Source organism: Hyperolius riggenbachi, chromosome 7 (genome assembly GCF_040937935.1).
Source record: "Hyperolius riggenbachi isolate aHypRig1 chromosome 7, aHypRig1.pri, whole genome shotgun sequence".
Lineage (NCBI taxonomy): Eukaryota > Metazoa > Chordata > Amphibia > Anura > Hyperoliidae > Hyperolius > Hyperolius riggenbachi.
The window spans coordinates 10156257-10179296 of NC_090652.1; the positions used below are offsets into that span (position 1 = coordinate 10156257).

At 43.7% G+C, this 23040-nt stretch overlaps 1 protein-coding gene across 3 annotated transcripts in view; it reads right to left on the reverse strand.

The window, feature by feature from the left end:
- The window catches only part of LOC137525371 (rho GDP-dissociation inhibitor 1-like), a 139294-nt gene that overhangs the window by 27643 nt on the left and 88611 nt on the right, over nucleotides 1-23040 (reverse strand). For all 3 annotated transcript variants that reach the window (XM_068246432.1, XM_068246433.1, XM_068246431.1), the window contains exon 2: nucleotides 15805-15984. In XM_068246432.1, coding sequence (XP_068102533.1) covers nucleotides 15805-15979 — 175 coding nt within the window. In that variant the 5' untranslated portion in view covers nucleotides 15980-15984. The remainder of the gene's footprint in view (nucleotides 1-15804; nucleotides 15985-23040) is intronic.

Consider the following 23040-nt stretch of genomic DNA (forward strand, 5'->3'; position numbering starts at 1 on the left):
GTCATAGTGTAATGTCCTACCATATTAATATTATGTATTTATATAGCACTGACATCTCCTGCAGCACATTACAGAGTACATAGTCATGTCACTGACTGTCCTCAGAGGAGCTCACACTCTAATCCTACCATAGTCATAGTCTAATGTCCTACCATATTAATATTATGTATTTATATAGCACTGACATCTTCTGCAGCACATTACAGAGTACATAGTCATGTCACTGACTGTCCTCAGAGGAGCTCACACGCTAATCCTACCATAGTCATATGTCTATGTATGTACCGTGTAGTGCAGTGGTTCAAAACCTGGGGTCCGCGGACCCCTGGGGGTACATCAGCTGTTGTCAGGGGGTCCCCCAGGGGCCGCAGACAAAATGGCGGCACTACGCACGCTATCGGCGTTTACATGTTTGTAAAAAGCATATTGATATCCAAGCTTCCTGCGTACCGCGCTCCTATTGGCCGAGCTGGTGATGCAGCCGGGCTTAAACGCAGGGCACTTGTAATAGGTGTGTGAGTGGCAGCATTTGCGGCCAATCAAGCCATTGGTAGGAGGGGATAGCGTGCGCATCGGGGGGGGGGGGGGGGGAGCTTGGATATCAATATGCTTTTTACAAACATGTAAACGCCGATAGCGTGCGTGTCACAGGGAAGGGAATAAAGCTATGGACATTGGACAATAGCTTTATTCCCTTCCCTGTGATACAGACGCTATCAGCTTTTTAAATGTTAGTTGGCTGCAACCTATATAAAATCAGCAAGCAGGGCTTGCAAATGGGCTCCAGCCACCATTTTTCTGAAGCTGTGGGCAGGACAAGAGAGGAAGGGGAGGGAGGCTCTTCCGTCCAGCGCCATTTGCAGATTGTGACTGCATGTGGCTGGATTGCTTAAAAAAACATTACAATTAGACTTAAAAGGGTGTTAGTAGTGCAGGGAATAGGTAGGCTGGTAGGGGGGAAAAACTGTTACTATTCTTTTTCATTATTTTTCTTGGTGAGGACAATACATTTGTATTTTGTGTGCTGTTAACAGTGTGACCAGCTGCGCCAGGCGACCGCACGTCTGACCTAACCAGTGCATCGCACATTGCTACAAATATGCAACAACAGATTTCGCATCAACTTTTTTACATTAAAGAGAATCTGTATTGTTAAAATCGCACAAAAGTAAACATACCAGTGCGTTAGGGGACATCTCCTATTACCCTCTGTCACAATTTCACCACTCCCCGCCGCATTAAAAGTAGTCAAAAACTGTTTTAAAAAGTTTGTTTATAAACAAACAAAATGGCCACCAAAACAGGAAGTAGGTTGATGTACAGTATGTCCACACATAGAAAATACATCCATACATAAGCAGGCTGTATACAGCCTTACTTCTAAATCTCAAGAGATCACTTGTGTGTGTTTACCTTCTGTCCCCAGCTTCTCTCATGCACTGAACATTACAGGCTTCCTGCAGACAGCTCTGCCTATGTCGTTAATTCCTCAGTATGTGACACACCAGCTACTTTCACAGCCTCCAGAGGAGGATTTTTATCCAGCTCTCTTCTATCACTGATAAGATAGCAGAGAAGCTGCTGGCTTATGTAAATAAAACACACACTGGAGAGTGCATAGAGGAACAGACCAGCACAGAAGAGTTGGCAGCCTTCCAGACACAGGCCGACAAGTCTGACAGGGGAAAGATACATTGATTTATTACAGAGACCGTGATAGTAGAAAGTGCTGCAGCAAGCCAGAACAGATTAGAATAGGTTTAGGAACTTGTAGGAAGGTAGAAAAAACGTAATTTTTGTTACAGAGTCACTTTAAGTATGGACACAGTCCCCATCTCATTTTTTTAACCAGGGACTACCTGTATTTTGCTAGTATTTGGCCCCACCCACACCATGTAACAGCCACACCCACTTTTCAAAAGCCATGCCCACTTTTCACCGCGGCGCTTTATTCCTCAGGGGGTACATTTGGTTAAGAATGAGCCACAAAGGAGTACATGTGCTAAAAAGGTTGAGAACCACTGGTGTAGTGTATGCATGTCTAGGGCCAATTTAGGGGGAAGCCAATTAACTAATCTGTATGTTTTTGGGATGTGGGAAGATACCGGAGTGCTTGGAAGAAACCCACACAGACAAGGTGAGAACATACAAAATCCTTGCAGATGGTGCCCTGGCTGGGATATGAACCAGAGACCCAGTGCTGCAAGGCGAGAGAGCTAACCACTACGCCACCGTGCTGCATTGCATGCATAAAAAAACAAAAAAACTGAGCAGCATAAACAGTGCAGCGCTCACATATTGATGAAGAGGTTAAGCAAGCTTGCCATGAACCTGAGCTTCTCTCTCTCAGACGTGATCGCTTCGCTGCCCCTCGAGAGACGCTCTCATATCTCTGACACACAAACTCCGCCCATTACTGGCAGCTAACATTAACCGCTAATCGGATCAGGAAGCAGAGCTCCTAATGGCCTTCTGTAGGCCAAGATCCTAATTCCATTTATTAGACGCGGATCTCATCCATCACTCGCCGCTCACAGGCGATCGTGGCTGAACGGCCATCTTAAATAACGGTCATCCATCAGGCCTGTAGATCTGGACAGCGGCCTCTCGCGTTTCCAAGGTCTAAAATGTTAATCTGCCATTCATCCATAATTCTGACGCACGCTCAAATGCCAGGCGGCGAAATGTTTGTCAGACGGCGGCAATTCCGGACGGACGCGGCCCGCTGAGTCCTGAAGGAAAAATGGTCTGCGGTCGCACAGGAAGATTAAAGCAAAACCTGCACCATTCTTCATTATAGGGCCGCTCTCCACGGCGGACGATCGTACTTCAAAAAACGCCAGGAAAACTCCGTAAGGAGAGCCGGATGTATTATGCCATCCGTCAAGTCACTCAGGTTATCACAGTAAGAAGGCATGGGAAAGACACATGAGTTAAAACTCTATACGCCTTTAATTCAGCCTGATTTCTGAAGAGTTTTTCCCATATCAGGTGTAGTATGCCCTTAAAGGATACCTGAGGTGACATATGACATGATAAGATAGACATGTGTATGTACAGTGCCAAGCACACGTAACTATGCTGTGTTCTTTTTTTCTTTCTCTGCCTGTAAGAGTTAAATATCAGGTATGTAAGTGGCTGACTCAGTCCTGACTCAGACAGGAAGTGACTACAGCGTGACCCTCACTGATAAGAAATTCCAACTATAAAACACTTTCCTAGCAGAAAATGGCTTCTGAGAGCGGGAAAGAGATAAAAAGTGTCGATAGCTCATAAATTTTAGCTCTGGCATACTGCAATCAATGTGTCATTGAGTAAAAACAACAATAAAACAGTTAAAACTTAAAAAGTAGATTTAAACAAAATAAAAATGTGGAATATCTTAAAAAGTAATTTTTAAGAGAAAGAAGATAAGTACAATTGTTTATTTCATTCGTTTATTTTCGCTTTGGGTGTCGTTTAAAAAGGAACTGTAACCAATGATTGAACTTCATCTTAATCAGTGTATGAATAGGACAGCCTCCATATTCTTCTTACTTCAGTTGTCCTTTAAAGAGAACCCGAGGTGTGTTTAAAGAATGTTATCTGCATACAGAGGCTGGATCTGCCTATATAGCCCAGCCTCTGTTGCTATCCCAAACCCCACTAAGGTCCCCCTGCACTCTGCAATCCCTCATAAATCACAGCCGTGCTGTGAGGCTGTGTTTACATCTGTAGTGTCAGTCTCAGCTGCTCCCCCGCCTCCTGCATAGCTCCGGTCCCTGCCCCCGTCCCTTCCCTCCAATCAGCAGGGAGGAAAGGGATGCAGGCGGGGACCGGAGTTCTGCAGGAGGCGGGGAGAGCAGCAGACTGACACTATAGAGATAAACACAGCCAGCTCTGACAAGCTGTTTGTCAGCAGCGTGGCTGTGATTTATGAGGGATTGCAGAGTGCAGGGGGACCTTAGGGGGGTTTGGGATAGCAACAGAGGCTGGGCTGTATAGGCAGATCTAGCCTCTGTATGCAGATAATATTCTTCAAACCCACCTCGGGTTCTCTTTAAAGACTATCTGTATTTCCTCCGGGCACTCCGGTTTCCTCCCACATCCCCAAAAACAGACAGACAAGTTGGTTGGCTTCCCTCTAAATTGGCCCAAGACTACGATACATACACTACACAATACATACATAGACATATAAAAACAAGGAACACCAAGAGCCCCAATAGTGTAATATGTACTGGTAAATGGTTACTAGATAGAGTAAATATTAATACTCACAAACCAGGGTTACCATTAGGCAACCACTGTAAAGGCAGGTTAGGAGATTTTCCTGACCCCACTCAGGAATAAGAAGTCGCTCTCTGTAGATGAGAAAAAGGGGGTTCAACCCTCCACCCAGGGTGGTCTCAATATTATGCAGGAGAACAGAGGCGCCAAAAGGATAAAAGGAAGCTAAATGAGCTTAAAAACCAAATTCTTGGTAAATAGAGGAGGTAGTGGTGGACTTACCTCCTCCAAGTAGACACAACGACTGTAGTAAAGACAGTCAATATATTTTATTTATGATCTCCAAATATGCAACGCGTTTCGCAGGTTTGATCCCGCTTCATCAGGCAATAACAACGGAGCAATAGCATATGTGGTCTCAGAGGTGCCTGGCTCTTCTACTGACCACATATGCTATTGCTCCGTTGTTATTGCCTGATGAAGCGGGATCAAACCTGCGAAACGCGTTGCCTATTTGGAGTTCATAAATAAAATATATTGACTGTCTTTACTACAGTCATTGTGTGTCTACTTTCAGGAGGTAAGTCCAACACTACCTCCTCTATTTACCAAGAATTTGTTTTTTTAAGCTCATTTAGCTTCCTTTTATCCTCTTGGCGCCTCTGTTCTCCTGCATACATAGACATATGACTATGGTAGGTATTAGATTGTGAGTGACTCTGAGGGACAATTAGTGACATGACTATGTACTCTGTACAGCCCTTGAAAACCTGCCCGTGACTGCGTTCCCGAGAAGGGGGGGCTCCTGAGTCCCAATGAGGTTGGATCAGGTAAGTACTTAAAGTGAACCTCAAGCCTAAAAATCTACTCAGCAGCACTGAAAAGGCTTGGTGTTTCTTTAACAGTTTCACAGCATCAGAACTTCGTTTTTCTCATCAAAGCCTCATTTTTAGCTGCACAGAAGCTAAGCTCCGCCCCATCAACTGCCTGGGCATTTTCCCCCTGATGCTGTGCAAAGTGTGATCGGATTTCTGATGTTGTTCTCGTTGCCTAGCAACTGGGAGGGATGATCAGGACACAGGACAGTTGGAACGGTTTCTCATGCTCCCTATCACCTCCTCTCAACCAAAGAGATGACTGTCCCCATGAAATCACAAACATTTGCCTGTTCTTTTAAAACAGAGTGGGTAAGAGATTTTATTATTTTAATTAACATAACTAATTTAACTTAGTGACAGTATGTTTATATAAGCTAGAGTTCCTCTTTAAAAGTGCCCATTAACAGTACAATTTTTTCAATCAGATGCCACCTTTTGACACAATTTGAACGATCGTAACTAATCGAAAGGCAGTTGATTGTTCCCATTACAGGAATAATTTAATAAGGTTTTACATTCAGATTGAATCATAAAATCCAACTTTCGGATCGATCATTTTTCCTTTTCCGATCGACCAAAGAATCGTATCATCGATTTGTGCCACAAACGGCGAGTTTTTCTATACAATTCGATCATAAAAAGTACGTCAATAGATTGAAACTGAAGGAAAAATTGTACTGTTAATGTGTACCTTATAGTGCCATTGAAGGAAAAAAAAAACAAAAAACTAAAATACAACTTCTGACGTAATGATTTCTATGTGTAGTACTGATAATTAATAAAACATTGGAAGCAAAGAGAAGAGTCTCATTTTACTTTTAGATCTGGTTTTTTTTTTTTTATAACATTGCAGGATTCTGTCATATTTGCAATTATAAAGGGGTCCATACACTGGTCGATTTCAGCCATTGATCGATCAGAAATGGATTCTGTCAAATTCCCCATTCGATCGATTTGCGGCCGATTTCGATCGATTTGATCTGATTGGAAGGAAAATCTAGGTGGATCGGCTGCTGGCAGCAGATCGATGGCCCATAGCGTTGCATTGGCTCTAATGGTCCAATAATGCATTTAGATAGATTTCTAATAGATATTCTGACATCTATTGGAAATTTGTTCCTAGTGTGTGGCACACATCAGATCGATTCCTGTTAGATTGGACTTGACAGGCATCTGACCGAAATCTGATGGTCAAATCTGCTCCAAATCTACAAGTGTATGGCCACCTTGAGGCACACACTGTTTTTTTAAACTAAAGATGGCCATACACTTATAGATTTGAAGCAGATTCGACCATCAGATTTCGGTCAGATGCCTGTCAAGTCCAATCTAACAGGAATCGATCTGATGTGCGCCACACACTAGGAACAGATTTCCAATAGATTTCAGAATGAAATAGATTAAAAATCAATCTAAATGCATTATTGGATCATTAGATCCAATGCAACGCTATGGGCCATCGATCTGCTGCCAGCAGCCGATCCACCTAGATCTTCCATCCTGTCAGATCAAATCGATCGAAACTGATCGAAATCTGCCACAAATCGCTTGATTTGAAAGAATAGATTTCTGATCGATCAATGGCTGAAATCGATCAGTGTATGGGCCCCTTAAAACACAAACAGAGCTAACGAACCTTCAACTCCCCTGCAGTAAAAATCTTATCTAAATCTGTCCAACTGTTTCTTTGATGTAGAAGTGCTCCAGAAAACAGCTCAGAGAAGCTCTTTTGCATAGATAAAGGTTTTTTTTAACTCTTCCTGTACTGGAAAACAATACGAGACTTTTCTTTGCTACTAATGTTCTATTTCTTAGCTGTACCACACATACAATTCATTATGATCATAAGTTTATTTTCACTTCAGATTCCCTTTAAGCCTGAGCACCTGACAAAGGTCTCCCCGACTGAAACGTTGTACCCGTCTTTAGACAGGTTTTGTATAATAAATACAATATGCATTCGCTAGACCCAGGTGGACTCCCGGATCTCAGTGAATTGAACTCTCCCCTCTTGCTCCCCAGGGAGGGTTCACATAAGGCTTTCTGGGATAAACGGCCGCTGTAGTCACCTAAGTGCACGTCTTTGGAGATGACAGATAGAGGCTTAAGTGCGATGTTTTCTCAGCCCTGACCGCATCCTGCGTCCCCGAGAGAAATCGCCATGAACTCTGCTCCTCCATCTATTCATTGTTCACACCCCGGTTATTCTATTAAAACGCTTTCCACAGATTCCTGGGGAGGGATTTCAGAGTCTCAGTTCCCCCTGAGCGATTAATCATTTGCGCGGTCACGTCTGCGCCGCAGCACGTCACACCAAACACTTGTCACCTGCCGCGGCCCCGCACAAATGGCCTCACACACACAGCAACGGCTGCAGGGAATCTTTCCTCTCTCGTAATACAGTGTGTTTATTCCGTAGTAAAGGATTTGGTGACAGAGTGCTGAGCCAGGTGTATTATATGGTTGTGTGACGCTTGTTTCACAGGTGACAGTGATGGCTAAATTAACCACATCACATTCCGGGGTTTTACTCTTTAAAAGGAACCCAAGGTAAGAATGATATGGAGGTTTCCATATTTATTTCCTTTTTAACAATACCAGTTGCCTGGCAGTCCTCATGTGTGTGTATTATACTTTTTAGCCATAGACCCTGAATAAGCATGCAGCAGAACAGGTACTCTGAGGTTTTCCTGGATTAGCCATATGCTCGTTCCAAGGTTTTGTCACTATGTATGCCTAAAAGACCACAGTGCTGCCAGGCAACTGGCATTGATTAAAATTAAATAAATATGGCAGCCTCCATCATCACTCATCTCGAGTTCTCTTTACGCTTTCTGACAATTACTTTTTTATTACGTATGCCATCAAAGTTGGGCAGCACGGTGGTGTAGTGTTTAGCTCTCTCGCCTTGCAGCGCTGGATCCCTGGTTCGAATCCCAGCCAGGGCACTATCTGCAAAGAGTTTGTATGTTCTCTCCGTGTCTGCGTGGGTTTCCTCCGGGCACTCCGGTTTCCTCCCACATTCCAAAAAACATACAGATATATAGAGATATATATATAGAGATATAGATAGAGATATATATATATATATATATATATATATATATATATATATATATATATATATATATATATATATATATATATATATATATATATATATATATATATTAGATATGTATTTTTATTTGGGGGGGGGGGGGGGAATATAGGCTTTCTTTGTCTAACATGTTCTTACAGGAATTGTTTAATTTCATAGGGATTTTACAGGGGGGGAAAAAAAAAAAATAAAAATAAAAGAGGATATGCAAAAAATACTTTTTTTTCTTTTCATTTTTCACACATCCAAAGTCTCACATGACAGGTGGCTCTGGTATAAAACACCTCAGAATACATTATTCTGTTCGTCCTGGTTAAAATGATACCACATATGCCATATTTCATCACTAGTTGGAAATGTAGCATCCCGTTATCCCCAGCCTGTGCGTCTGTAGCGATTACGTGTGATCGCGTCTGGAACCAAGTACTGGTCGGCAGTGATGCTCAAATCTGGATCTGGGAGACACCCGGATAGTTGCTATCCGGATACCTCTCAGTACACCTGTGCAAGGTGGGCGTGGGGGGATCATTCTTACCTGTCTGACGTCTTCTTTGTCCGTCCCTGGCGCCTCCCACAATGCGGTCCACGCGGCGGTCACGTCACTACAAACAGTTCCTCCTTCCGGGTTGAAGAAGGAAGTGTTTGTAGTCACGTGATGCGCGTGGACCGCATAGTGGGAGGCCCCAGGGACGGACAAAGAAGACGTCAGACAGGTAAGAATGATCTCCCCGCCCAGCCCGCACAGGTTTAGCAACTATCCGGGTGTCTCCTGGATCCTGATTTGAGCATCACTACTGGTCGGCGTTAATAACTCTACTGTGTCCATACTACCCACCATAGCAAACCGCAAAACACAATAAACAGCATCCTTATGGCCCAGTGCACACCAAAACCGCTAGCGGTTTTTGGAGCAGATTTCAGAGGGATTCTAGGCATGTTTAGAGACGTTTTCTAAACCTGCCTAGCATTTTTGGGAGCATTTTTGTGTAGCAGATTACAAATATTGTTACAGTAAATCTGTTACTGAACAGCTTCTGTAACAAAAACGCCTGGAAAACCGCTCTGATCTAGCGTTTTCCAGAGCGGTTTGCGTTTTTTTCCTATACTTTACATTGAGGCAGAAACGCTTCTGCAAACCACAAACGTGCAGCAGGAGGCACGTTTGCGGTTTGCTAAAAACCTCAAACCGCCGGTGTGCACCAGCCCATTGAAATACATTAGCCAAGCGTTTTCACAGGCGGATGCGGTTGGCGGATCGCTGCTAAAACCGCTCGGTGTGCACTGGGCCATAAAGACCCAAAATGAAAATCCTTTTCAGTGTTCATCACACCAGTTATGCCCGAAAAGTAATTTGTCTTATCAAATTACAGGAAGCGTAGACAAAACTGGTCACAATGAAACAGTATATTTTGTCGCTGTCGGGGTCTGTTGTCTGTGCAGGTACAGGGCTTGTGGAGTCCACCAGGAGATCAGGTCTCCACGGATGTACGAAGACACCGCGCCGATCAGGAAACCTTTGGCCTCGCTGGATGCCGGCTTCATCCATTTATGGGCTGCTACTGCTCCATCGCAGCACGGACACCTTTGGTTCAGCCCCTCCATGATGCCAGCCGCTAATCCGGAAGTAAGGGCCACTGTGTCTGGACGCTACAGACAGATTATCTTGCCCAGCCCTGCCAAATGCTGCCCAGGAGTCGGGACCCACCACAGAAATGAGCACTACTGCACCTTCTGAACTGGAACACCTTGGCCAGCACTACCAGATGCCAGAAATCGGGATCCTCAGCAGCATCAGCCAACATCACCGCAGGATTCTATGAAGAACTGGGTCATCACTGCTGAACCTTAACCTCCCCCCCTCCCCTTAGGGATGACAGGATTTGACAAGTGCGACTGGTGGCGCCGTAGTTTGGAAGCCTCGGCTCTTGACTTTTGGACATTATCCCCCTCACCCTTCCAGAACCTGTATAAGCCAAAACCAATTCTAGGTACAAACCCGTTTGTACAGGTAGTCCCAGACTTACGCATGCCCGACTTACGAACGACCCGCCGATACGAACGGCATGGATTCTGTGTTTCCAAGGGAACAAGTAAAAAAAACAACAACAAAAAAAAAAAAAAAACATTTTTCAAATTGGACTTGTGGTTTTTGAGAAAATCAATTTAAAAAAAAAATCAAAGAAAAAATGGCTTTTAAACTTGTATAAGCAGGTACAGAGGGGACACTGGAGGCACAGGGGGGCAAAGAGGGCAGAGGTGACACAGAAGGGGACACTGGAGGCACAGGGGGGCACAGAGGGCAGAGGTGACACAGAGGGTGACACTAGAGACACAGGAGGGCACAGAGGAGGTACAGGGGACAGAGGTGACACAGAGAACACTGGAGGCACATGGGGGCACAGAGGAGATACAGAGGACAGAGGTGACAGAGGGGGGACACTGGAGGCACAGAGGAGGTACAGGGTACAGAGGTGACACTAGAGACACTGGAGACACAGGAGGGCACAGAGGAGGTACAAGGGACAGAGGTGACACCGAGAACACTGGAGGCACATAAAAGGTACAGAGGACAGAGGTGACACAGAGGGGGACACTGGAGGCACAGAGGAGGTACAGGGTACAGAGGTGACACAGAGGGTGACACTAAGACACAGGAGGGCACAGAGGAGGTACAGAGGACAGAGGTGACACAGAGGAGGACACTGGAGGCACAGGGGGGCACAGAGGTCGTGCAGGGGACAGAGGTGACACAGAGGGGGACATTGGAGGCACAGGGAGGCACAGAGGAGGTACAGGGGACAGAGATGACACCGAGAACACTGGAGGCACATAGAAGGTACAGAGGACAGAGGTGACACAGAGGGGGACACTGGAGGCACAGGGGGGCACAGATAAGGTACAGGGTACAGAGGTGACACAGAGGGGGACACTAGAGACACAGGAGGGCACAGAGGAGGTACAGAGGACAGAAGTGACACAGAGGGGGACACTGGAGGCACAGAAGAGGTACAGGGGACAGAGATGGCACAGTGTTCCGACTTAAGAACAGATTTAGGTTAAGAACGAACCTACAGTCCCTATCTCGTTCGTTAATCGGGGACTACCTGTACTTGGCAAAATAAAGGAGTCTGATCCTGTATATAACAATCTCACAAACTAGTTCCTTATTATCCAGGAACTGATGGAAAACACAGATACTTTACTACTATTCCTTTTTAACCCCACGAAGATGCCACTTCCTCCACTTTTAGCATTTTATCTTACAAATCCTCAAAGTGGTAACAAACAAATGTCATCATTTTGTGTCTTGGAAATCATACATTTTATTCATCATGTTACTTTTGCCACTTTGTCCTTACCAATTCCGTATTTTGTATCAATTCAGTATTTTGTCACCAACTCTGTAGGTTGTTTATTGGTGTATACCATTTGTCTGTATTATGTACCCCATGTTTGTTTCTTAGTTTGTACAGTGCCACAGAATATGAAGGCGCTTTATAAATAAAAAATCATAATCTGCCAGCTCAGTCTCTTGAAGTCTGTCATTCAACCCCCATTCCAGTCCTCTTTATTCCGCTTACCACATTTCAAAATAGATGGCAGCAGAAATAATGTTGGTGAGAGAATTCAGCAGTGCGGTTCCGCTGAGTTTACAGTGAATGGATTACTGAGTTTTCCTTCATATGAAACTTGATACTCAGCCTTCAAACGTTTTTTTTTTAATGATACTTCGGAGTATGATTATGAGATAATATTCCTTTCAATATCTCCTGTTTACAGAGTCAAAGGCATTTTCAGAGAGGCTAAAGAGAAGATCCATTCTTCCATCCACTACTTTGTTCACAGTATTACGGAAAATAGATTTATCATATCCACATTTTCTTTCCAAAATCCGGGTTCTTTTTGAATTTTTATATGATTTACAATGACCCCGGAGAGGACCTTACTTAGTAAAGAAAGAGTAGCGTCTGCTCTTCAATAGTTTCAATCTGTCATATTTCATTTTTTAGGTATCCGAACAATCAGCCCTTTCTTCTGTTCCACAGGCGATTTCTCTGTATTCCAAATCTTTTCATACAGAGATTCCAAGATTTGAACGGAGGTCTTTCAGTTCACCTTTAGCACATCAGGAGTTATATTACCTAATCTTCTTAAAAACAGTATTATCTACTTAAGAAATCTAAGCTTTTTTTATTCTTCACTGGTCTTAAGGCAAACCGGTGAGATGAGAAAAAGTTAGATACTTACTAAAAAAAATATATAAAAAAAAATGGGACACTGTAAATAATCAATTAAATAAGTACCACTTTGTTCTTGCACATTCCACATTTCTTTCTGGACAAGATGTGGAACAAAATACAGGTCTGACAAGCAGAACGGCCTAATGCGCGTTTCACGGTGAGAAGCCGCTTCTTCGGAGGCACACGGAATACACATAAAATCAGTTGTAGACTAGAGTATGCTGAATCCTCTGATACCATAAGGGAAATAGAATCCCCACCAAGTGTGTGCGCCACTCTGCTGGTCAAACCTCTATTTTGTTCCCCATCGTGTCCAGAAAGAAATGTGGATTATGCAAGAATATTTTTTTTTTTATCTGGGTTTATGAATTTAATGAATACACCCCAATCTTTCTGAAGAGGACTCAGTCCAAAAACTGAGCACTTCTTTACTACTCTGTAGAAAGGAACACTTCACACCATTACGAAGTGATTCAGTACTCCGTTCTGGGCTTATCTGGGGAAAAGCCAGAGTCCAACTCAGTTTGAACATTTTTGCCATTTTTTCCCCCACCTGACATTGTCGCTTTTCTGACTAAATTTCCACTAGTTTTCTCAATCTTTAGACAAGCGTTAGCCAACATCAGATGGGGATGGTTACCTACATCTGTTCTACATTCATTTCTGACGTCGTTGAGGAATCTTCTCAACTTCAGACTCGAGGCGACATGTTTATCTCCCATTCTCGTTCCCAAGAGTGCCAAGGGATTTTAAGACCATTCTTATGTGGAAAGAACGTGCCTCCTGTCATCCAGCTGTGGCGGGAAGAGAGACCTGTAAACAGTTCTCCATTTTTGTATTGTTCTCCGAGCTCTATTAACCCTGTTATGTGTTCTAGGCCTTCATTTTCATGACAGTCCTTTGAACTTAGATCTTCCATGAAAATCAGGAGTCCCTTCCTAACCTTCTTTACCATTTTATGGAGACTCTCATGGAAGAGTTCTTTAGTGGGTCAGACAAACAAGTTAGCTGTGCTCACCCTACACAGAACATACAGAGGGGAAAAGGAGGCAGGGCTGTGGAGTCGGAGTCAGAGCAATTTTTGGGTACCTGGAGTCGGAGTTGGTGGTTTTATAAACTGAAGAGTGAGTTGGATGCTTTTTGTACCAACTCCTCAGCCCTGGTAAGTAATAGACTAAGGAGTAGGAGTCGAGGAGTCGGAGCAATTTTGGGTACCAGAGTCAGAGGTTTCATAAACTGAGGAGTTTTTGAGAACTCAGATCCTCTATTTTATTTGGCAGGTTTTTTTTTTTTTTTTGCTGTGTTGTTGTTGAAAGTGCAAGTTTTGAGTGTAAGAGTTACTATTAATTTGCATTAGATCAAATCAAAACAAAAATATAGCTTTATTGGCATGACCAAGCTTCATACAGGCATTGCCAAAGCAGGGGGGAATGGTGGACATGGGACAGGGTGGGGTAGCAGTTCATGGACATTTTTAGGTTTATAGTTCCTTAATGCTCCTCTCAGTCTGTGGCATGCTGTGACATAATGTGCAGTGATTGTCACTGTGGATTCCTCCTCAGTCTGTGTGACATAGTGTACAGCGATTGTCACTGTGGATTCTTCTTCTCCTAGTAGAATGTAGAGTTTTCGCTCATCCTCCAAAAAGTGTGATGGAATGAGCTCTTGGAATCGCAACATTTCCGAGTTTGGCATCAGAATTTAGCCGTTCAGAGTAAAATCATGAAAATCGGAAAATACGTTGTTTCGAGTACCATGCTCTGTTCTGTCAATGGGAAAATTGGATTCGGCAAGAGTTTTCAGCAAACAGGGTGTTAACACAATAGCTAGAAAAGTGACAATTGGCTTCTGTAATTTTTGGCCCATAGTAATGTCAACAAAATGGCTTCCGGGGATTCCCTGATCCCCGATGGCCACACTAAAGTGGAAGAACGAGTCCAGGGTATCTCCTGCACTGGTCCCCTGATCCATGTGGGAAAACCGCTTGTTCTGCCACTCCTCGGCAGTCATCTTGTTGGTGTCATTATTTGTCGAAAATTATTTTTTCAGAAGCCAATTTTTACTTTCCTAGCCAGTATATTAACTCAGTGTTTGCTGAAAATTCTTGTTCCCGAAGCTAATTTTCACATCAGCAGAACCACTGACCACAATGACGTCTATAGAAAATGCCTTTGGAACATGAGATTTGGTATTTGCCTGCGGATCGACAAATTTCGACAAAATTGGAATTCGGCTGTTCCAAACAACCCCAAGAGAGCTTGTAGCTCCTTGAACGGCTGGTTAGATGCATATATGTATGGGTTCCCTTTATTTAAAGGTTTATAACCCCAGTTGCTCCCAGTGTAAATTTCAAATTGTATGCAAGAATTGTCTGCTTGCATGCTGGTACAGGTGGACTAATCCTGAAGAGGGAACCTTAACGATTAATGGATCAGCTTGATTCAGAGAACACTGTGGCATTTTTATGTGAGGGACTAAAAGGAACTGCAAAGCCTTCTACCACAAACAATGCAAAGTTCAGCAAGATAATTACCGTACGAAGTTATAAACTTTCTGGCATTACATTATATATGGACTACAATGATTCATCAAGGCTTTTTTAAAACAGCAGGGACAGCCATACTATCCCAGGAAAAAAAACAAAACGAAAAAAAACACACATAAGTAAATAAATACTTGTTCTACTTGCATATGCATTGTACTGGCCATGTTTTCATTTCAGTGAATCTTATATAGTAAATAATGAGAAAACTGATTCTGGCATTTTCCATCTTTGCTGCCTCTGGCTGAAACCAATCCTGATGCCATTTACTCCCTTACTTTTTTTTCCCCTCCTAGAAACTGCACTGTCATATCTAGCTTGCTTTGTAAACACATGTGAGCACAGCATAGATCGTATTTCAGCAGCGTCTGCAGAGCGGTGAGGTGTATTTCCCTTCTCCGCTTGCTGTCACACTGAACTGCCCTCAGCCAATCAGTGAGGATCAGGATTGTGGGAGGGGAGATAACAAGCTTCCATCTCCCCAGCAATGTACCAAATATAGAGCCAGGCTGACTGAGATAAGATTTATTACAACAAACACATTTATGATTATATTGGATTGCTTGTAATGCAAGGTCAGGTTGTAGACTATATAATAAACACAGAGGTAAATGGAATTTGATTTTATGGCGGACAATCCCACTTTAAGTTGAAAGTCAAATCAAGAGTAAAAATAAGCCTAGAATTCAGATTCTTTCGCAATTGCCGTTAAACCAACCTACCCCCATGTTGGAGGCTTTGGCCTCTCTGATTCCATCTGGTTCCACAGATCGTAGATCACTTTCACAAAACGATACATACACAAAGAAGCAGTGTCGGCATTACTGGACTTACCCATGGTGGCCGGTAACTGGCCAAGCAAGGCCTGCTTGTACTTCATCAAGCTCTCGTCATCCTTGTCCATCTCCTGGATCTCCTGCAGGCTCTTCTTCTCTGGGGCTCTGTAGTTCAGGTCAGTCTCGTCTTCGGTATCATCTTCGACGGCCTTGATTTCATGTTTGTCAGCCATGATGTCTGCAAGGAAGAAACAATCTTTGGTGAATCGGAAGGCCTGCTGCACTATTCTCAGCTCTTTATGGTGCACAGACCCAGATCTTTCCAATAACCCAATTCTATCTTGGTGACCCAAAAATCACAGCTGCAAAATCTCCGCAGAGGTCAGAAGACTTCTGGATCCTCCCAAACTCCCTGGACCTCTAGACCAGAGCTCCCCAACTCTGTCCTCAAGGCCCACCAACAGTACATGTTTTGCAGGAAACCACAAACATGCACAGGAGAGATAATGAGTGTTTCAGCAGAGCGGATTACGGTAACTACCTCTGTGGATTTTCACAAAACATGCACTGTTGGTGGGGCTTGAGAACAGGGTTGGGCAACACTGCTCTAGATCATCCTCACAGATCTTTCATTGTTAGTTAAGATTAATAGGTCATTAACTCACAATTTTCACATTTGATGCAGCTACTCCAGAGAATTCCTTTTGGAAAATTCAGCCATGTGACCCAGAGATTCCTCTAGATAGCAAAGATCTGGAGTAGGTGCTTCCCAGCTAGCAAACAGCTTTAAGTCTCTCCGCCTTTTCCGATGCTTCAGATATGTACACTCTGTGACCAGGAACGCAGCTCAGCAGATTCTTAGAAGACTTTGCTGTAGAGTGGATTACATATATAGTGAATATAAGCAGTGGAATGGGGTGTGCTCCCCCAAGCCCCTTTCTGACTACCTTGTGACTTGGGGATGATGGGACAATGGAAGGAGTCTGGACAGCTATCTCAGGATGCAGCGTACCAGATCTATTCAGTATATTTACTACAAAAAGTACCCATGTGCAATGTACAAATCATTGTGGATTGTTAAAGAACACCTGACCCGAGACAAAGCTACATAGGATGAGCACAGAGATGTGTTGATGCCGGATACACATACCCCTGTGCGTCGTCCATTGCTTCTCTCATCCCCCCCAGCCCCCCTGTATTCACTATTTAAAGAATCTGACTTTTCTCTAAAGTCAAATTTCAGACAGGAAGGGGCAGGCCTTGCTGGGATGTTCCCTGCTATCACCCTCCTAGGGGTGGGGAAGAAGAGGAAATGGGAGGTACTAGAGGGAATAGGAAGGGGGGGGGGGGGGGTGAAATAATAAGGTAAACAGCAGAAGTCTCTGAGCTATGTGTAATTACTGGGTTTTCCAGCAAGCTTCACACTATCAAGAAAAGACAACATTTCACTGCCTTTAGCTGCAACAATTATAGGTTAGAGAGACAGACTTTTGTATTTAAAAGGACAACTGTAGCAAGAGATACGTAGATGCTGCCATATTTATTCCCTTTTAAAGTGGACCTGAACTCAGAACTCTTCTCTGCTGTAAAAGATAAGCAACAGCATAATAACCTTTAAACAAAAAACATTTCTTTGTTACAGCTGATACAAATCCTAAACTAAATCTGCACTGTTTCTACTTCCTGCTTTCATGAAAGCAGACATATTGTTTACAGCCTGTGCTTTCAAATGGGCTTATCTCCCATCTCTGCCATGGCAGTCATGTGACACAGGGAAGGATCAAATTACAAACTAGTGATCAGACACAAATGAGGGGGAAATTAAACAGGCTAAACTCTCTAAATACATACAGGATGCATTTCTCTACGTCTCTCCTTTCTGTCCTGTGCAAGAGTTCAGGTCCACTTTAAACAGGAAATAAATATGGCAGCCTCCATACCCCTCTCACTTCAGTTGTCCTTTACGACCAAACATGGTTTCCTCTTTTTTTGTACTAACTATAAATCAGCGATCGACTTGCCAAGTTTAAATAGGTCAGTATTAAACATAAAAAGAAAGATTATTAGTCTATATATGTGACAATAACAAGCAAACTAAACAATATTCAGGCAATAAAATCATTTCCCAGCAATCTCTTGAGGCCCATAAATTCCCCAAAGAAGGACAAGAGCATGAAACGTCCGCCCTCATCTGGTGTCGCAGTGAGGATTAAAGGGAAAAATCTACTTTCGTCTCTAATAAATTCCAATCTATTCAGCTCAGAGGAATTACCAGAAAAATATATCTCATGTCCATGGAAAAATAAATATCAAATAAAAAGCAGTCACTGCAAAGTTTTTCAGAAAAGATGGTGCAGAGGTATAGCTGCATGTCATTGGATTAGTGCGGGTGTTCCAACATGAGCAACAAAGGCTCCTGCTTTGTGCAGCTTAATATTCCTACACAGCAAGGTGGGTGTTCCTGCAGTCTAAACAAAACGAGATTGTTGCTATGGCTACAAAACATAGCAAGTCGAGCTTACTGTCACTTCTTGGATGTCTTAGCTGCCTTTTAATGGTAAAAGTGACTTTATTTGTGAAAATTTGTGAAAAAAAAGACTGATGTCCGATCACAGCAATCTTCTAACAAACAGACGTGCTTTCTGACAGGCGCTGAACCTCATAGACAGCTATGTAGGTTCACATTACCTACATTATTATTATTATTTATATGGCTCCAACATCTTCCGTAGCGCTGTACAGAGTACAAAACAAATAGCGGGGAGCATAGATACACGAGACGCTCAGAACTCTGTATAATCCGGACATCCAGCAATATAAATACATACAATGCTGATGTGTGGAGTGAGACATCCCCAATACGGGTCCATGTTCATATGATAACTTACTGCAGAATAAGAAACACTAGGTGGAGGTCCCTGCCCTTGTGAGTTTACACTCTAGAGCAGGCATGGGCCCTACATCTGTTAAGTAACTACAAAACCCACAATGCATTTGCCTTCATGAGTCATGACTGTGGCTGTCAGACTCCTGCAATGCATTGTGGGACTTGTAGTTCCTTAACAGCTGAAAGGGCCAAGTTTGCCCATGCCTGCTCTAGAGGGTAGTGGGGTGGAGACACAGGGGTAAGTAGACGAGGCAGTGAGCCTCCAATCCTACCTATAGAAAATTGTAGGCTTGTCTGAACAGCTGTGTTTTGAGAGAATGTTTGAAGGTTTCCAGGCTCGGAGCATGATGGACAGGCTGGGGGAGAGAGTTCCATAGAAGAGGTGACGCTCGTGAGAAGTCCTGGATGCGGGATTGAGAGGAGGTGACCAAGCTAGAGGACAGGAGGGTCCTCTAGTGTGGTCGGCTATATATTGCTGTATATTGCTATGTAGCCCCACCCTTCAGTGATGTCACAGCCTAGGCTGTTTAGATATGCGGAATTCTCCCCCAAAGCATTCTGGGAGGCCAGCTATTATTTTCACTGGTTTTGTATTTCTCAGAAGCAAACATTCCTCAGAGCTGCACCTGACAGGACTAAAGATTTTGTGGCCTGTGATGAATTTCAGAATGTAAATCAGGGAGAGGAAAATTTTTACAATGGGCAATCACTGACTAAATCATCTATAAATGAATATTGTAAAAAAAAATAAGCAATTTTAATCGTTACTAATTTTCACTACAGGTCCTCTTTAAATGAGCTTCATTTTCAGAGATTCATCGCTCCCAAGTCCAAAAATCTTAGTTAAGTGGCCTGTGTGCCCGCTTCCAAAACCCCCTTCGGGCAAGTTTCCTGGGCGTGTCCTTGATTAGCGCAGTGTTCTCCCCAGACATTTTTTTTCCAGCCGGGTGGCATGAAAAAGTAGCCGGGTGGGGCGAGAGGAGAGAATGCAAAGCTGGTGCTTCTCTGCTTACAGCAGAGGAGGAGGTGAGCCGATGAAAGCCGGGTGCTCACCAAAACCAGCCGGGTGGAGCACCTGGCTAAAAGCCTGGGGAGAACACTGAAAGGAGTGTAAATATAAATCTGCGATAAGCCCCGACGCACGGAATAGATTATCGTCAGTTCGCAGAGGTCCGCTGTAACATTTTACGCGAGGCTGATGGCTTACATGTGTTCTCTGATACTTTCTGATTAATTCATGGCGAATAAAATGATTAATTAATGTTTATCTTGCAGCATAAGAGAACATGTGTTCCAGCAGCCCGAACCATGAATGATTGACACGGCGCGAGAGGAGGTTTTCACACCGCGGCGGAGGAGATGTGCGCATGGGGTCACCGATGGGCCGAGATTCTTATGCTTCTATTACTGCATCTTAAAGGACAAATGAAGCAAGAGGGCTATGGAGGCTGCCATATTTATTTCCTTTTAAAGTGGCCCCAAATTAAAAATACAAGATTTCAGAAATCTATTTTCTAAATTAGAATAATAAATAGCAGCCTTTTTTCAGCTGCATGATGACAAATATAAAATGTTTTACATTTATTGGAGGAACCCCTCCCTTCCTTTCATACTGCCGGTGTAATGTCTGATTGCGCTGCCCGGAAGCTCCCTTCCACACTGAGTAGCGCGCATGCTGCTGATGGTAACATAATATCTCCGCTTCCACACATCCTACACTCCTCAAATTTTCAGGGTAGGTAGAAGATCCCCCGAACGACCTCTATACCAAATTGCAGCCCCCGAGCCCCACTGTTTCCCGAGATAGATTAGAGAAACCTATCTCGGGAACCAGTGGGGCTCGGGGGCTGCAATTTGGTATAGAGGTCGTTCGGGGGATCTTCTACCTACCCTGAAAATTTGAGGAGTGTAGGATGTGTGGAAGCGGAGATATTTATTATGTTACCATCAGCAGCATTATGAAATAGGAACTGTGGCCGCACAGTCTCCTACTGCGCATGCGGGGCAGCGCAAATCGCATGCGCAAATTAACAGGCAGCGTCATCAGACAACATCGGGACAGAATCCGCCGGACGGGTGGAGGAGATAAAAAACAAAAACACAGGCTGCTACTGATGATGTCACAGGGGAGGTGATCTCAGCTTGTGTGAGATGTCACATAGACGACGCCCCTGTGAGGGAGGGTAGCTGTTGACAAACACACCCATGATCTAAAACCTCCTACTAAGCTCAGAAGAAATGGCTGCCACCTGTATAACCCTAGTTATGGAAAGAGAAGGGTGAAAAGCATGCACTGAAATGCTCATAGGCTTGAAGAAGGAGTGTTTATTTATCTTTGTATGTGTCAAAGTGCTGCAAATCAATATTTTGAATTAAACATTTTTTGGGGTTTGGGTCCGCTTTAAGCAATGCCAGTTGTCTAGCAGTCCTGCTGATTATCTGTCCACAGGTCCTGAAACCAGCATGCAGCAGATCAGGTGTTTCTGACATTATCATCAGATCTGACAGATTGGCTGCATCCTTGTTTCTAGTGCGATTCAGACACTACTGCAGACAAAATAGACTAGCAGGGTTACCAGGCAACTGGCATTGTTTAACAGGAAATGAATATGGCAGCCTCCATATTCTTCTCACTTCAGTTGCCCTTTACACCAGAGCTGAAATCCCACAACCATGAAGGGTTAATGGAGCCGTCCCATGCCATAAGGAAGGAGACGAGTGACTGCGATTACAAGAGAGTGCCGATAGAGGACCTGAACTCAGAACTTCCTCTCTGCTCTAAGAGATAAGCAACAGCATAATAACATTTAAAGAAAAACATGTCATTGTTACAGCTGATACAAATCCTGAAATACATCTGCAGTGTGTCTACTTCCTGCTTTCATGGAAGCAGACATAGGGTTAACATCCAGTGTTTATAAATGAGCTGCTCTGCTTTGGCAGAGGATATTTCTGAGCTAACAGAGCAGAGAGCAAATAACACTAGTTATTACTCACAGATGAGGGAGAAATAGACAGGCTAAACTCTCTAAATACATCCACGGTGCATTTCTCTCAGTTTTCCTCCTGTCCTGTGCAAGAGTTCAGGTCCACTGTAAGGTAATTCTAATGGGCCTGCTTATATGAAAGGAGAGCACATGGTGATTATCCCAGTATGGGCATGTATGGTACCGGCACCAGCTCCCAAGCAGCTGAAAATACAGTTTTAAAATGTAGCTCCTGGAGCCTGAGGCAGCCCCACAGGAAGAGTAGATGGCAGGCCTTGTGGACACTGCTGTTGCTCATGCTATAAGGCGGCAGAGAAAAGGCCGCTGACTTTGCGTTTCATCAATAGATAGACAGAATGGACACGCCAACAAGTTCAAATGGATTCTATGCTTAAAGGAGGAACTGTAGTAAAAAAAAACAATGAATAAACCTGCCCATGTTGTACAATATCAGACACACGATAAGCGCTTTTCTGAGAGCTTGCAATTGATTAGCGCATTTAAAAATAGCTATTAAAAGCGATGTAGAAATCCCGCAAGTTTTTACGCATACGCAATTGCGCCGATTGTTGCCGCGATTTTAATTAAAGTGAGCGGGAGCGATTTTTAAAAAGCGCTCAGAAAAGCACTCAGTGTGTCTGATCCCTTATAGATGATTTAGTCAGTGGTTGTCCACTGTAAAATCTTTCCTCTCCCCGATTTACACACTGAAATGTATCACTGGTGGTGACCTCCTTAGCTCTGCCAGGTGATCTGTACGGAATGTCCGTTACTGAGAGTTCTATCCACAGAGGGAGATGCTGCTTGCTTGGCAGATGGAAAAAAGCTGTTATTTCCCACAATGCAATGGGGTTCACAGACAGGAAACTATGAGGACCATGGTCATGACATCACACTGTGGGAGGGATTTCACCACAATATCAGCCATACAGACCTCACTGATGATGTACTGTATTCCAGAAAAGGAAGAGACCTCTTGTGGTAAAGGGGGTATCAGCTACTGATTGGAATGAAGCTCAGTACTGGGTTATAGTTCCTCTAACATAGGATTTGTTGATGTGCCCATTCTGTGAATCGGACTGTTCTGGGGTCTGGTGTGAACAGCTAACTGGATCCGCCGAGCTGTCGCACTGAAGGCTAAACTAACACCATGGATAAGCCCCACCCCTAACTGACAGCCTGGAAATAATAATCAGGGTCACAGAGAGAGTTAGGATTGCACAAAAACACACCCTCGTTATCGAGAACCCGACGCACAAACCATGAGATGTGGCAATCATCAGAGAGGCCAGACGCTGCACGTCTCCAGAACTAAATGTAGAAGAACGTTTTTTTCTTTCCTTGTCGTACTGCGCTTATTGTGTAAGTTGTAATAAAAAAAAAAAATGAGGGAAAGAAAAACCAAGTACTGATAAATACG